This window comes from Castanea sativa, chromosome 6 (genome assembly GCF_040712315.1).
Source record: "Castanea sativa cultivar Marrone di Chiusa Pesio chromosome 6, ASM4071231v1".
In the NCBI taxonomy this organism is placed as follows: Eukaryota; Viridiplantae; Streptophyta; class Magnoliopsida; order Fagales; family Fagaceae; genus Castanea; species Castanea sativa.
Genome location: NC_134018.1, coordinates 23061192 through 23074568, shown reverse-complemented (window position 1 = coordinate 23074568; position 13377 = coordinate 23061192). Strand labels below are relative to the sequence as shown.

Below are 13377 nucleotides of genomic sequence, written 5' to 3'. Positions count from 1 at the left end.
CTGTGCAAGGCCCAATCCGCAAAAGGCCACTACTGCTTTACTTAGCCACCAACTCATATGCCATAGGCGCATTGATTGCCCAAGAGGATGGAAGTGGCGTTGAGCAACTAGTCTACTACATTAGACGCACTCTAAAAGACGCGGAGACTCGCTACCCAAGGGCAGAAAGGGCATGCCTGACATTAGTATATGCTTTACAGAGGCTACACCATTATTTCCTGGCCTACGAGGTATGACTGATGACTAAGTCTCATGCAATCAAAGTTTTGTTGTGGCAGCCAATTCTCTCCAAAAGGATATCCTAGTGGTTACTATAGTTGTCACAATATGATTTGAAGGCGGGGACGCCAAAGCAGTGAAGAGCTTGGCTATAGCAGACTTGTTGGCACAATTCCCAAGAGAAGAGGAATTCCTGCTTGACAATGAGGTTCCAGGGGAGGTAGCCATGGCAGAAGAAGTCAGAGAGTAGTGGTAATGAAGTTTGATGGATCCTCAACAGCCCATTCAAGAGGCGTGGGAATAGTTCTATATCATAAGGAGGACGAAGCTGTGGTTCTCTCATTCAAATTGGAATTTTCCTACTTAAACAATACCGTAAAATATGAGGCTTATCTCATTGGACTGGTTATGGCCCTCGAAATGGGAGTCAGGCATTTAAGAATAATAGGTGATTTGAACCTAGTGGTCTGCCAGACCGAGGGGAGTTTCTCTTTGAAGGAACCCAGCTTAACCCCGTACAGAACGATGGCCCAGAAGATGGAGGAAGAGTTCTCAACATTTGAGATAGAGCACGCTCTGAGGAGTGAAAATCGATATGCAGACACGCTGGCTGCGTTGGGATCTCAAATAGTGTTTGGAGGGAGCAGCACCAGGATAGAAGCCAGCGAATGGAAGGAGTCCATTATTGAAATACTGAAGGAGATGTTCGAAGAAGAAAAATTTGAAGAAGATTGAAGGATTCCCATAAAAGAAGCTTTGATGAAAGAAGAAGATATGGTAGAATTGAATGCATTGAAAGACAACACCTTGGTAAAAGGAGAATTGTACCGCAGGATGCCAGGTGGAATCCTGTCAGGATGTGTGGAGCAGGAGGAGGCCTAAAGAAAGTTGAGAGAAGTACATGATAGAACCTACAAGTTTTGCGGAGAAGTCAACCTTTACAGCAGACTCCAAAGGGCAGGTTTCTATTGGCCAAGCATGGGTAAGGATGTGGACCAGGTCCAAACCCAATGCGAGTCCTGTCAGCTTGTAGCAGACAAAGAGGAAAGCTATGCTATCTTCATCGGCAAGGATTGGAGGAACCCATTTGTGCAATACCTAACAGAAGGTATCCTACCGTAAAAGTATAGTGAAAGATACAAGCTTAAGAGGTTGGCAACACATTACTTTTTGCATGACGAAGTTCTTTTCAAGAAAGGGTATGATATATACCCATTGTGGTGTCTGGGTCCTGAAGAAGCAAATGAGATAATAAAAGAGGTACACATAGCAAAATGAGGGGAGCACTAAGGGAAGGAAAAGTTGTACAGATGCCTACTATAGATGGGTTATTATTGGCTCACCATAAAGAGGACACAACATAATTTGTGAAAAAATGCCACAGTTACCAAGTACAAGCCAACCTGATTCACACTCACCCACAGAATTTACATAGTGTGGTCATCCCATGGCCCTTCCACACTTGGGGGCTTGATTTGGTGGGACCAGTTAATCTACCATCATGTGGGTACATATGGATCCTAGTGGTTACGAAGTATTTTACCAAGTGGGTAGAAGCAATACCACTCTGTAAGGCCACGGGAAGGGCAGTGGTAAACTTCATCAAGGAAAACATAATCCTTAGGTTCGAAGTGCCCCACAGAATCATCAGTGATAATGGGCACTGAGAAAGATGCTAGAGTTTTATCAAATCAAACACAATCGGTCATCGCCCTATTACCCCCAAGGGAATGGGCAGGTAGAGGCAATGAACAAGACCCTCATAAAGATTACTAGCAAGATGAGCTAGGAATATACTGAAGGATGGGCAACGCACCTTCCAGATGCCCTTTGGGCTTACCGATGTAGGATAATAGGATTAAACATGGTTTGTATCTCATACAAAACATATGCAGCAGAAAATTAACGGATCTACTTCATTCACAATCGATAACATGCATTATGTAAGTTTCAGAATTCAAGAACAAGAGAGCGTACCTTGGAGCGATGAAATTCAAAACCAAAGATCAGAAGTTCTCGGGAACACTTTCAATCTTCACTCCAATTCCACTTTACGCCCAAGATGTGTGGTCTCTCAATTAGTTTACAAAGGAGAATGTTAGAGTGTCTCACTCACACACACACACATACACCATTTCACAATAGTGTTCTCTCAATTCAAGAATTCTCTACAGAAATTTCTGTATATTTCTCCCTTTGTATCTAACTGATTATCTAATTAGACTGGCTTTTTGGGCCTTTCCAATTGGGCTTTAGTATGTGGCTTGGAGTGGGACCAAAAGGGACCAATAAGACACTAGCTCCAATAGGCCTTGGGCTTTTTTGTCAACTCTTGACAAGTCCAAAGTTACCATTAACTATATTTAATACCACTATATAAATATAGTTGCACTCTAGGCCTTATCTATAAATTACATCTCAAGACTTTATTGTACATGCAACCCCTTCATAAAATATTCGTAGTAATACAAAGTCATGAATGTAGACTGCCACTTTGTAAATTACTACATCTTATCCTTGAGTACCCGGTTTAATCCTTTAAGTTATTAATCATATATTTATGAAATCCAATTTCATAAATATATACTTTAGCAAAAATGTACTAAAGTAGTTAGGCCTAACATTCTGAATAACAAAACCATTAAACTTATCTGAAGGGAATATTTTGTATCTCCGTTAAGAGACTATGAATTCCATCTTGAGAATACATGTTCCATCAACATTAAATGTGGTTGCCCAACATACTGAGGTTTTGATCGTTTCTTTAGACTCCACTCCTGATATATTAAAGCAACCCACACTTCATGATCAAGTCCATTATTCTCTCAGGATTAAGAGTTCATGCAAATATAAGTCGTGAGTTTATTATTCATTTGACAGTCGTTAGGAGAATAATAAATCTCACATCGGTCCAATTCAATATGTTTTAACTCTTAAAACATATCAACATACCAACTAGAAATCTCAATTTCCATGATCAAGACAAATCATCTTAGTTGATATGTTATAGTCTTCGCAGATGAAAAACTCAATTTCATCACCGACTACGAACTACAATTCTAAGTTTACAAAGAACTTGTGATTTATATCTTCTGTGACTTTTCACATAAATCACATACTATGCATCTCATGGACTATATGATAATGTCCCAATATTCATATTACCATTATTTCAGATAATAATAAAACAAATTTAATAAATACAACATTAAGTCATACATAATGTCATACATAATAACATATATAGCATCATACAATAGGATTTAAGAGCACTGATCCTAACAACTGAAACTCACCAAAGTCAACCACAGGGTTTTTACCTTTCTCTTTAGTCTATGGAACAGAGGTGATAAGCCCCGTAAAAGTAATGACTCCTTCTCTAAGAGTCATGCAAATGCGAAAGAAAGAAAAGGAGAAGGAAGTTTTTGCGGTAGAAAGGTGTGAAGACCTAGAAGGGCTAGACAAGAAAAGGGAAGAGGCTTAAGAACGCAACCGCAGATATAGACAAAAGATGGCTGAAGCCTATGGCAGGATGACTAGAGAAAGTGTGTTTGTGGAAGGGAAATTTGTGCTAAAGGCAGCAGATCACGTCAAGCGAGATATGGCACGACCATCTAAGTTCTCACCAAAATGGGAAGGAGCTCTTGTGATAATTTGGCACATGCAAGAGGGTATTATCATTTGGCCTAGATGGCTAGCAAAGATCTAATGGACCCCATCAATGGCAAGTGGTTAAAAAAATATTATGCTTTAAAAAAAATCATGTAGTTATTCCTTTTGTTTAGTTAGTTCCATGTTTTTCTTTTTCCTTTCCTCCAAGTGACCATGTCACAAGACAGTATTGTAGTATGCTTTTATTCAGAATGTAATGAAAAACTATGAAGTATTAAAAAGCATATTGTGTCATAGTCATAGTAATACTTGTAGCAAAAGCAGTAGCAAATGTCGTATCATAGTTTACAAACCCAAACTATAGCAGTCATGTCAGACTTGCTTAATAAGTACTATAGAAAATAAAAGTGCACTAGATAGGGAAACAAGGGAAAGGAAATAAAGGGGAAACTACATAATATCAACGAAGTTCAGAAATGAGAGTCTGATCTCCAAATTGACTAGATCCAGCAACACTAGAAATAAGGTGCTCGCGACGTCCCTCCAAGTTTGCCACCATCTTCTTCAAAGCCTTGATGCGTGTATCAATGGCATCCACAGCAGGCTGAACGTTCTTTATGAAGAAGGCTCGGACAATCTCACGCAAGTGGTCCAACATGAACTCTATAGCAAAGCCCACTCTGATAAACTCCTAGACCACTTCACTCCACTGCAAGATCCTCTCGGCGAAAATAGTATCGATGAAGTTGTGCTCAATGTCATTCATCACACTCCCCAACAACTTAGAGAAGTGCTCTCTTGCAGAACGGCCAAGAAGAAATCCCAGCATGAAGTCCTCACGGCTCTTATAGACTGCCTCCAAATGAGAAGCACACTCCCTAGGAACCTTAAAGCCATGGAAGTCAACATAAGGAGACCCAGCACCCCAGAAGTCTGCAGGATCAAGATCATTAATGGTATAAGCGAATGAAGAAGGCCGCAGCCTCGCTTACAGGACCTGGAACCGTAGCAAAACTGATGCCCACTTCAAACTGAGAAGGGGCAATAAGAATCGGACCTGAAAGAAGATATAAAGTGCGGTATAAGGAATAGATGAAATAAAGAGGACAAATTCATAACAAAAATAAGGAAGAAGATGGAGGAAAGAAAACATACCAGGACCCGAAGAAATGGGGGCTGTGGCTGTGATAGAAACAGATGCAGTAGGCATAGTAGAAACAAGCACTGTAGGTGTGGAAGAAGTAGGTATTGTAGGAGGAATGGGGGCTACAGGCATCACGACATCTATTGCAGTCTCAAGCTCCTCAGGAATATCTATGGTTGAAAGAAGTTAACATGTAGAATAGATGAAGATTGCAGCAAGAAGTTATGCAAATATATATATATATATATATATATATATATATATATAGATAAGAAAAAGAGAAGAGATAGCAATGATAAAGGATGGGAGAGAAAGCCTAATAAGTGTAAGGAATACGTACCTATAGCCTTGGTCTCGTGCTCATCATTGTCCTCCTCTTCAGAATTAGAGACCTTCGTCTTTATGGTAGGCTCATTATCAGAATCCTCAAGAACCTCCTCAGATCTCTCATCAAAAGACAAGTCCACATCAAGCCACGAGTGGCAAAGCTATGGATGGATGAGGGAGTAACTACCAGAGAAGAGCCATCCTTCACAACCTGAGTTAAAGCCTTAAAAGGATCGCTGGTTGATATAACAAGAGATGTAGTAGGGAGGCAATCTTAGTCTGGGAAGCAGCCGAGGGAGTAACTCCCTTCGGGGAGTAGGAGTCTTGGTAGGAATGGAAGCAGGCTCACTGACCCCCTTGGTCTGGGCATCCTCCTCTACAGGTCCAAGCTTGGCGGAAGGGATAGAGGTCTCGGTAGGATCCCTCCTGTGCAGTAGCAGGAGCAACAGAAGCCATGACCTCAACCACCACATCGGCCCCATCGAAGAAGCCCTCCATGGGTATGCCCATGGCAATAGAAACCTCCTCAGTCGTAGGGTGATTGATGGAGATGGGCTCGGGCTTGGCTTGAAGAAGACGAAACAAAAGAAAAAAAAAATAAAGGAAAAGGGAACACATGATAAGTGGCAATGTATATGTGTGTGTGTGTGTTTATATATATATATATATATATATATATATATATATGAAAAGAAGAGGAGAGAAAGAAATAGGGCACATAATGACACATGGCAATAGGAACACATGCAAAAAGAAAGAGAGAAAGACATACCTCCAACTTAGGTTCATTAACCAATATAGGACGGGTGGCAGAAGTGTCCTCCTTGTGCTTAGATTGCAAAAAAAAAAAAAAAAAAAAAAGAAAAGAAAAAAAGGGGCAAGAGGAAGGAAATAAATAAATATGTATATGGGGTTAGCCGTAGAAAAGCCCTACGAATGAGAAAAAAATGGAGAAGAAGCAAAATTAGAGATAACATACTCTCCTCTCAGTGGTGGCAGATGAAGGAGGGGGAGATGTCTTCCTCTTGCTGCCCCGAGTCCTGCTAGAAGGAGGAGCATCAATAGATGGCCGCAGAGCAATGTGCCTAGATTTGCTTGCAGTGGGATGCTTGCTGGAATGGGTACGAGCAGAAGGAGGAGGAGAACTCTCCAAGACTATATTACCTATTGGAGGAAGGCCGCCCTCAAAAGGAACAATGTCTGAACAAGCCTCGGAGGAGTCATTAGCCTTCTTGGTAGACTTAGGCTTGGCGGACAGAGACGCGGAGCCTTTCTTCACGGGTATGGGAAGGTTTGTCACCTTCACTCTCTTTTCCCAACCCATGGAGAAATCACCGGCATACCAGAACCACCTCTTCACCTCTGTATCCCACTCAAATATAGCAGACTAACTCTGTTTCCTAGTATATGCCACCACAGACTTGGTAGGAAGAAGTACTGAAGGTTAGCAGAAAGGACTGCGTGGAGCCCATCATGAGGAATGAGAGAAAACCCACAGCTGCCCAACAACTCCTACTCAAATGAGATTGTCATGGCATGTCAATACCCGTGCATAGCTGCAGTACAAATACCCTCCCTCTGTGAACCTAGCATGGTGACTGCTGTAAAACACCTGCTTCAAAACTCAAAGGCACTATGTCGCAGGTATGGCCGAACAAAAGTGGAAGACTCCATGATAGCAGAAAAATCATCAGGAATATCCTAGTCTAACCCAAACTGCCTCCTCATTTTATCAGCAAAATAATGCACAAACCGAATCCCCTCATCGGCCAAGTAAGGCAACCACCCAGCATTGGTGGCTGCCAAATATGTGATACCTCTCATCAAAACCAGTCAATGGGGTGGTCGTCCCAGAAATATCAACAAAAGGACCCATGGCAGAATCAACACATGTATAACCAGTTCCCAAACTCCTATATGCTCTCCAAGAAAAACCAACTCCCTTGTCAAAGAAATCAATAGCAGGATGTCCAAACGGCTTTAACCCAACACAACGAAAAGCCAACAGAAAATCAAATGCAAATCGACCGCAGATATCAGTAATAACCTTCAGACACGGATGATATCTCTCCTTGGCAAAGCGAACAGGCCTACAATTTGCCAAATGCCTAGCATAGCACTCCCACAACAAATGCTGCAAAATAGTGCTATAGGTAGAAGTAGTAACTATATGGCAGGAGCCCACCTACTTCTCATCACTCTGCAATATATCTAACTATACATACAGATGATCCAGAAACATGGGTGCCAATGGCAGACTCACCTCAGTAGATATCTTGATGGCTAAACAAAAATATAAAGGCTTCATAGCATAATGAGGATGAGAGCCAAAGATGAACTTACAGAGCCAAAATGTGACGAAGGCCGCATGGCAAGCAGCAATGGAAGCCTTGGAAATTGATCCGACCCAATGTGACAACTTCACATTACCACTCATCCCCTTCCTCAACTCGGCCTCCACTGCCTTCTCCTCTGCAGAGAGCTCCAAGGCACCGGGGTCAACATCACCAAGAATAGGCAAAAGCAGTTGGTTTGCCACGTCTTCCAAGGTCATGGTGATCTCACCGTAGGAAAGAAAGAAGGTGTGAGTAGCAGTGCATCACCGGCGGACTAAATGACAGAGATTGAACAAGTCCTTGTAGTTGGACAGGTAATGCCATGAAACAATGGCCTTCAACACACTAGCTTGCTGTAACGCCGCTATGAAATCCTTGTCGGATAACTCTTCATCTACCCATTCTTTCCAATGCAAAGTAGTACCTGACCTACATTCAAAGAGAATGGGCACGGGAAGTGAGGTACCTTGGTGGATGACAAGATTGAGGATCGAAGAAGCCAACAGAGCCCAAGACACCTCTGTATTGTGACGACAAACAGAAAGCCATACACGACCCGAGGTGCACACTTGCTATTCGGGTTGCGGCGTCCTTCCTCCTCATCGGAATGCTCCAATTCAGAGTAAGGAGCCTCTTCGTCTATGTTTTTGGTGGCAGGAAGAACCTTGGCTTTTTGCTGGCATTATGATGGAATGATTGATCGAAGTAGATGGGTGAAAGTGTTTGGGAGAGAAGACGTGATGAAGAAAAGGAAAGGGAAAGAGTGTTTTGTGTCACTGACGTGAAAGGAATCTCCTTAAGTACTAATGTCATTAACACTGACACGAAAGGATGCGATGGGTCACCAATCAGATAAGGTATGGAATTAATGAAGCAGAAGCTGTGTTTCAGAATAACTGCTAAATTGGAAAATTTTAAGAGACAACACTATTCATGGCAGGAAAGAAAGAAAAATAATGTTGGGCCCACTGTTTAAAAAAGCCTGCGAAGAAAAAAAAAAGAAAAGAAGAAGAAAGGACAAAGAAGAAGAAGAGTCCTTTTTGTACGCATATGAACCACAGGAGCACTTCATATGCTCAAAGCGTTGAATGTTGATGCTCATTTTGACAAGAAGGCCCAATAGCAGGAAGAAGCCCAACAATATGAGAGGAAAAAAGTTTGTAAATTGAGAAAAAAACCATTAAGCCCGAGTGGCAGAAATAATGGATCATAGGCCTAGAAAATAGTAAATGGGCCTTAAAAAAAGCAAGTGGGCCTAAAAGAGCCCAGAGAAAAAGTAGTAAACCCATAGGCATTATGGGAAATAGAAAGCAGGCAAGAATGAGCCAAAAAGGCCCAAAGTAATGAATTAAGTGAGTAAGGGGTTGATAGAAAGCCCATAGACCCCAAAGGTGAAGAAGGATATGGTAATTTGGGCCGGGGAGGCCCAGACTTAGTAAAAGCTCATGCGAATAAAGAATTAGAATGGGCCGAGGATGCCTAAGGAAAGAAAATGGGCCAAGGATGCCCAAAAAAATGAAATGGGCTGAGGAAGCCTGGAAGCAATGGAATGGGCCAAGGAAGCCCAAAGTAGCATGAATACTAGCCTAATGATACCGCTGGGCCACTGGAATTAAGTAAAGGGAAAGCATACAACAGGCCCGAAAGAGGCCCAGCAAGCACGACGCAAACAATGACACACCAGGAATGACAGAATGGTGTGGCATAAGTACCAACAAACTCGCTAAAGGGATAAAGAATGAATTAGAGAAAGAAAATCCCACAGTCAAGCAAGACCTAGCCCAGGAAGGAAGCAAGCTATGAAGAATAAAGGCTCAGAAGCCCATTCATGTCACAAGAAGTCAAGAATGAGCAGCAGAATACACAGATGAGCCTTTAAGTAATGTCAAACGCATGAGTAGCAGACAAGCAATGGACACATATGAAAGTACAACACGCACAAGGTTTAGGCACCACTAACTTGTACCCAGTCAATACAGGATTGTTGGGCCATGGGCTAGAGGTAAGAGAGGGTGTGGTCTAACGGTAGGGAGAAGGGGAGAGTCTATTCTGGGGTCCCCGCTCAAATTCTTTTCGGAAAAATGTCCTATTGGGATGACATAACACCCAAAAGAGGGAAAGACAAGTTAGAATCACTAGGTGCATACCATGAGGGATAGTGAGAGAGAATGACCACCCTTATTTGGATGGTAATGCCACGGTGGGCAAGCAAACAAAATAGGACTCTTTGTCTAGTAATGGGATGTGGCACGGCTAGCACAGGTAAGTGGTGGTGACCAGACAGCTGACAGACCAGTGGGTGGTCTGGGAGGACACCCACACCTAGACAAAAGCGATTAAGGGGCAAAGTAGTAAAAACCTAGTCACGGCAGGCAATATAAAAGGAGAATCCGCTATGCACAGTAGATCATCATAAGAACATGGAAAAAGAAAGCAGGAGAGAACACAAAAATACCAGAGTAAAAAAACAATAGAAAAAGAGAGTAAAAGTAGAGCAGAAAACTAAGAAAGAAAGAGAAAGAAAAACAGAGAGTAGGCAAGAGTGTCGTAATAGACATGCACCAATAGGCTAATCCATTCTCTCCCTCTAAAAGCCTGCCCTTTAGTGAAGATTAAGGAATTTGAGCATAAGCCATTTAGGCCTATTCTCTCAAAGTGGGTAATTTCTGTGGCAGGATTTTTTCGTGAGGTTACCCACATTGAAGAAGTGGTTCTCTTCTTAGACTTAACTCCGTAAGGCAACCAAGCACGGCAAACTGACCATCCTTTCTTTCATTTTATTGATTAAGCTTTGGTGTTATTTCCCTTTATTTATTATTACCGTCATATTTATATTGCATTTATATCGTAGCACTGCTTCTTCCTTATTTCACTCAGTATTCCTTGTTTTCTGGCTCACAGTAAACATACTTCCTTTTATTATTGTTATATTACACCTGTCTTCCATAATTTTCTTGTAACAGTTTTATCTGCCATAGGTGAGTGATCAAGGTTCCAACAAAAGGGCTTTAGTTTGCGCACAAGCTAGTTTGAGGCGAGTTGTGATCAGGCCGGTCTTGAGACTCTAACCCAAAACCTTTGGGCCATAGCGTGGTAGGAGGCAGCCCAGCCCGCAGTCACAAAAAAAGGCCCACCACAACTGGAAAGTTAACTTAAAAGGCTACAACTTTGTAGTTTACCAAATGTCTAAATTCTAACTTTAAATGGGCCATAATCGTTGGTTAAGTGAAAATCTAGGATTTTCTCCAAACAAGAATTCAACTTGTAATAGATTCCTTGACCTATTTAAAGGCTCTTTAGGGCAAAATTCAGAAAAGGCTAGTGATAGGGTTGGGATGCAAAACAGAAAATTGGAACAAGAGGCATGTCGCATGTGGCTTCTTTGTAGCTTTTCTCCATGACAGCATTGTGACTATTTCTTTCTCTATTTTATTTGTCTAGTTTAATCTTTAATATTTTATTCTTTTGTTTTATTTCAATTACCATGAGTAGCGAAATTTATAATTAGGGTTGAGGATGAAACCGTGTTAAGGATTATTAGTAATATTTATGTGATTTGATTTTTCCCACAAAAGTTGTTCTTTAATGATTTAAATTGTTCTTGCTTCATATCAATTGACTAAGATGGGATTCTAGTTCAATCATGTTTTTCTCATAATTTAGGATTTGTCTTAATTAATTGAATGTTTGGTTTATTATTTCTTGATTTTAAAATTGGATATCTCTTGTGATTTGTTTGTCAACGGATACAATTGATGATTTGATTTTATACCTATGATGCGAAGAAGAACATGCATTTGATTTTTGAAATAAAGATTTTAATGAGAATATTTTCCATAATAACAAGATTGATTTCTAGATTATCATGCAGTAGGTGAGAAAAATTAATGATCATAAATATATGCTGATATGACTTACGAGGCGAATTCCAAAACCTTAATTCCTTTCTCTGGATTGTTTACATCCCTTTGTTGCTTTATATTATATCTTTTCTTAGTTTAATTATTTGCTTAGTATATTTAATTGTAAACAATCAATTTTTATTAAACTTGATTAGGATTAATTTGGTTAAGATTTGATTAATTTTCCTACGTTCATTCAAGTCCCTATGGGTTCGACCTTGTTCTTGTCAAACTATACTTTGGTATGGTTTGTACACTTGCGAGTACTTTAAAATTTCACTACAAGTTTTTGGCACCGTTGTCGGGGACTTGGTTAGGAAAATAAATTAGGTCTTAATTGAATTCTTCCTTCTACTAGTTGTAGTTAAAATTTATTTTTTTAAGTAGAAAAAAAAATATTTCTTTGTGCATGGTGTATGAGAATTTGAATACGTGATAAAGAAAATCATCTTGTTATTTTTGATTATCCATCCATAATGGGAGAAACAAGAGATGATTCAAAAACTCTTAGAGAGTTGTTCTCACCTATTACCACCAATCCTCCATCTTGCATAGTATTGCTTGCAGCCACTGCTGCACATTTTGAGTTGAAGCCACAAATAATCCACCTTCTTCCTACTTTTCATGGATTGGATAGAGAAGATCCTTATATGCATGGAAAGGATTTTATTGAGATTTGTGCTACTTGTAAGTTCCAGAATTTCACTGTTGTCTCTGTTCGCTTGCGTTTTATTCCCTTTTTCCTTAAAGGATAAGACAAAAGCGAGGCTTAATTCTTTGTCACCTGGATCTATCACTTCATGGGAACTGTTGGTCACCGAATTCCTTTCTAAATTTTTCCCAATGGCCAAGACCAATGCTTTGAGGAGAGAAATTACAGATTTTTATCAGGATGAACAAGAGAAATTTAATGAGAGTTGGGAAAGATTTAAGGACTTGATCTTAAAGTGTCCTCACCATGGTTTTGAAACATGGAGACTAGTACAATATTTTTATAATGATTGAGTCCACGAATGGTGGTGGATTTTTGAGAATTTCTTGAAAATTTATCAGAAACTCACAACAATGGGATTTTTCTAATCGTAGAGAGATGTGCCCCTACAATTAAGAAAGGAGGATTGTATGAAGTCAATGAAGATTTAGACATAAAAGCTAGGTTGGACAATCTCACTCGTAAGGTTGAAGATTTAGCTTTAGGTAGAGGGATGAATTCTATCAATCAAGTTCAAAGTGAAACATGCTTTATCTGTGCAAGTCCTATGCATACAACACAAATGTGTCCTTCCATAGCTAGCTACCCTGAATACTATACTGAGCAAGCAAATGCACTGAATAATTATGGAAGGCCACTTGCTAGTCCATTATCAGAGACATACAATCCAAATTGGCAAAATCAACCTAATTTCTCTTGGAGGCAGAACCATTCTCCCACAAATATAAGTGGACAACAAGTGCATCAACAAAGTCAATTTTGTCCACCTACCCAAGCATATCCTCCCATTCCTCAATCAACTCTCCAGTTTATGGCACCACCAAGACAACAATCATCTTTGGAGGAGTCTCTCTAAAGTTTCATGCAATCAACTAGCCAAGCCATTCAAGAGATAAAAGATTTCACTCATTTAAATACTCAAGCTATTTTAAAGTTGGAAAATCAAGTTGGCCAGTTAGCAACTCAAGTTGGAGAGAGGAAAAAAGGAAAATTTTCTAGTCAGCCTATACCCAACCCAAAAGGGCAGTATGCCATCAATGGTTCTTCTAGTTTTACTCATGCACATGAATTTATTCAGTCTATTACTACCCTTAGGTCCAGAAGACAAGTTAATAATCAAGTGAA

The 13377-nt window shown here is 40.3% G+C and overlaps 1 protein-coding gene and 1 non-coding gene across 2 annotated transcripts; one reads left to right on the top strand and one right to left on the bottom strand.

The window, feature by feature from the left end:
* Window positions 1-474: 474 nt before the first annotated feature.
* LOC142639673 (uncharacterized) lies at window positions 475-954 on the top strand. Its single transcript, XM_075813820.1, has one exon. The coding sequence runs from the start codon at window positions 475-477 to the stop codon at window positions 952-954; it is 480 nt and encodes a 159-aa protein (XP_075669935.1).
* An 11442-nt stretch (window positions 955-12396) lies between these two features.
* LOC142641876 (small nucleolar RNA R71) lies at window positions 12397-12505 on the bottom strand. The gene has a single exon (XR_012845549.1). It is a non-coding gene; the product is annotated as a small nucleolar RNA R71 (small nucleolar RNA).
* Window positions 12506-13377: the final 872 nt, after the last annotated feature.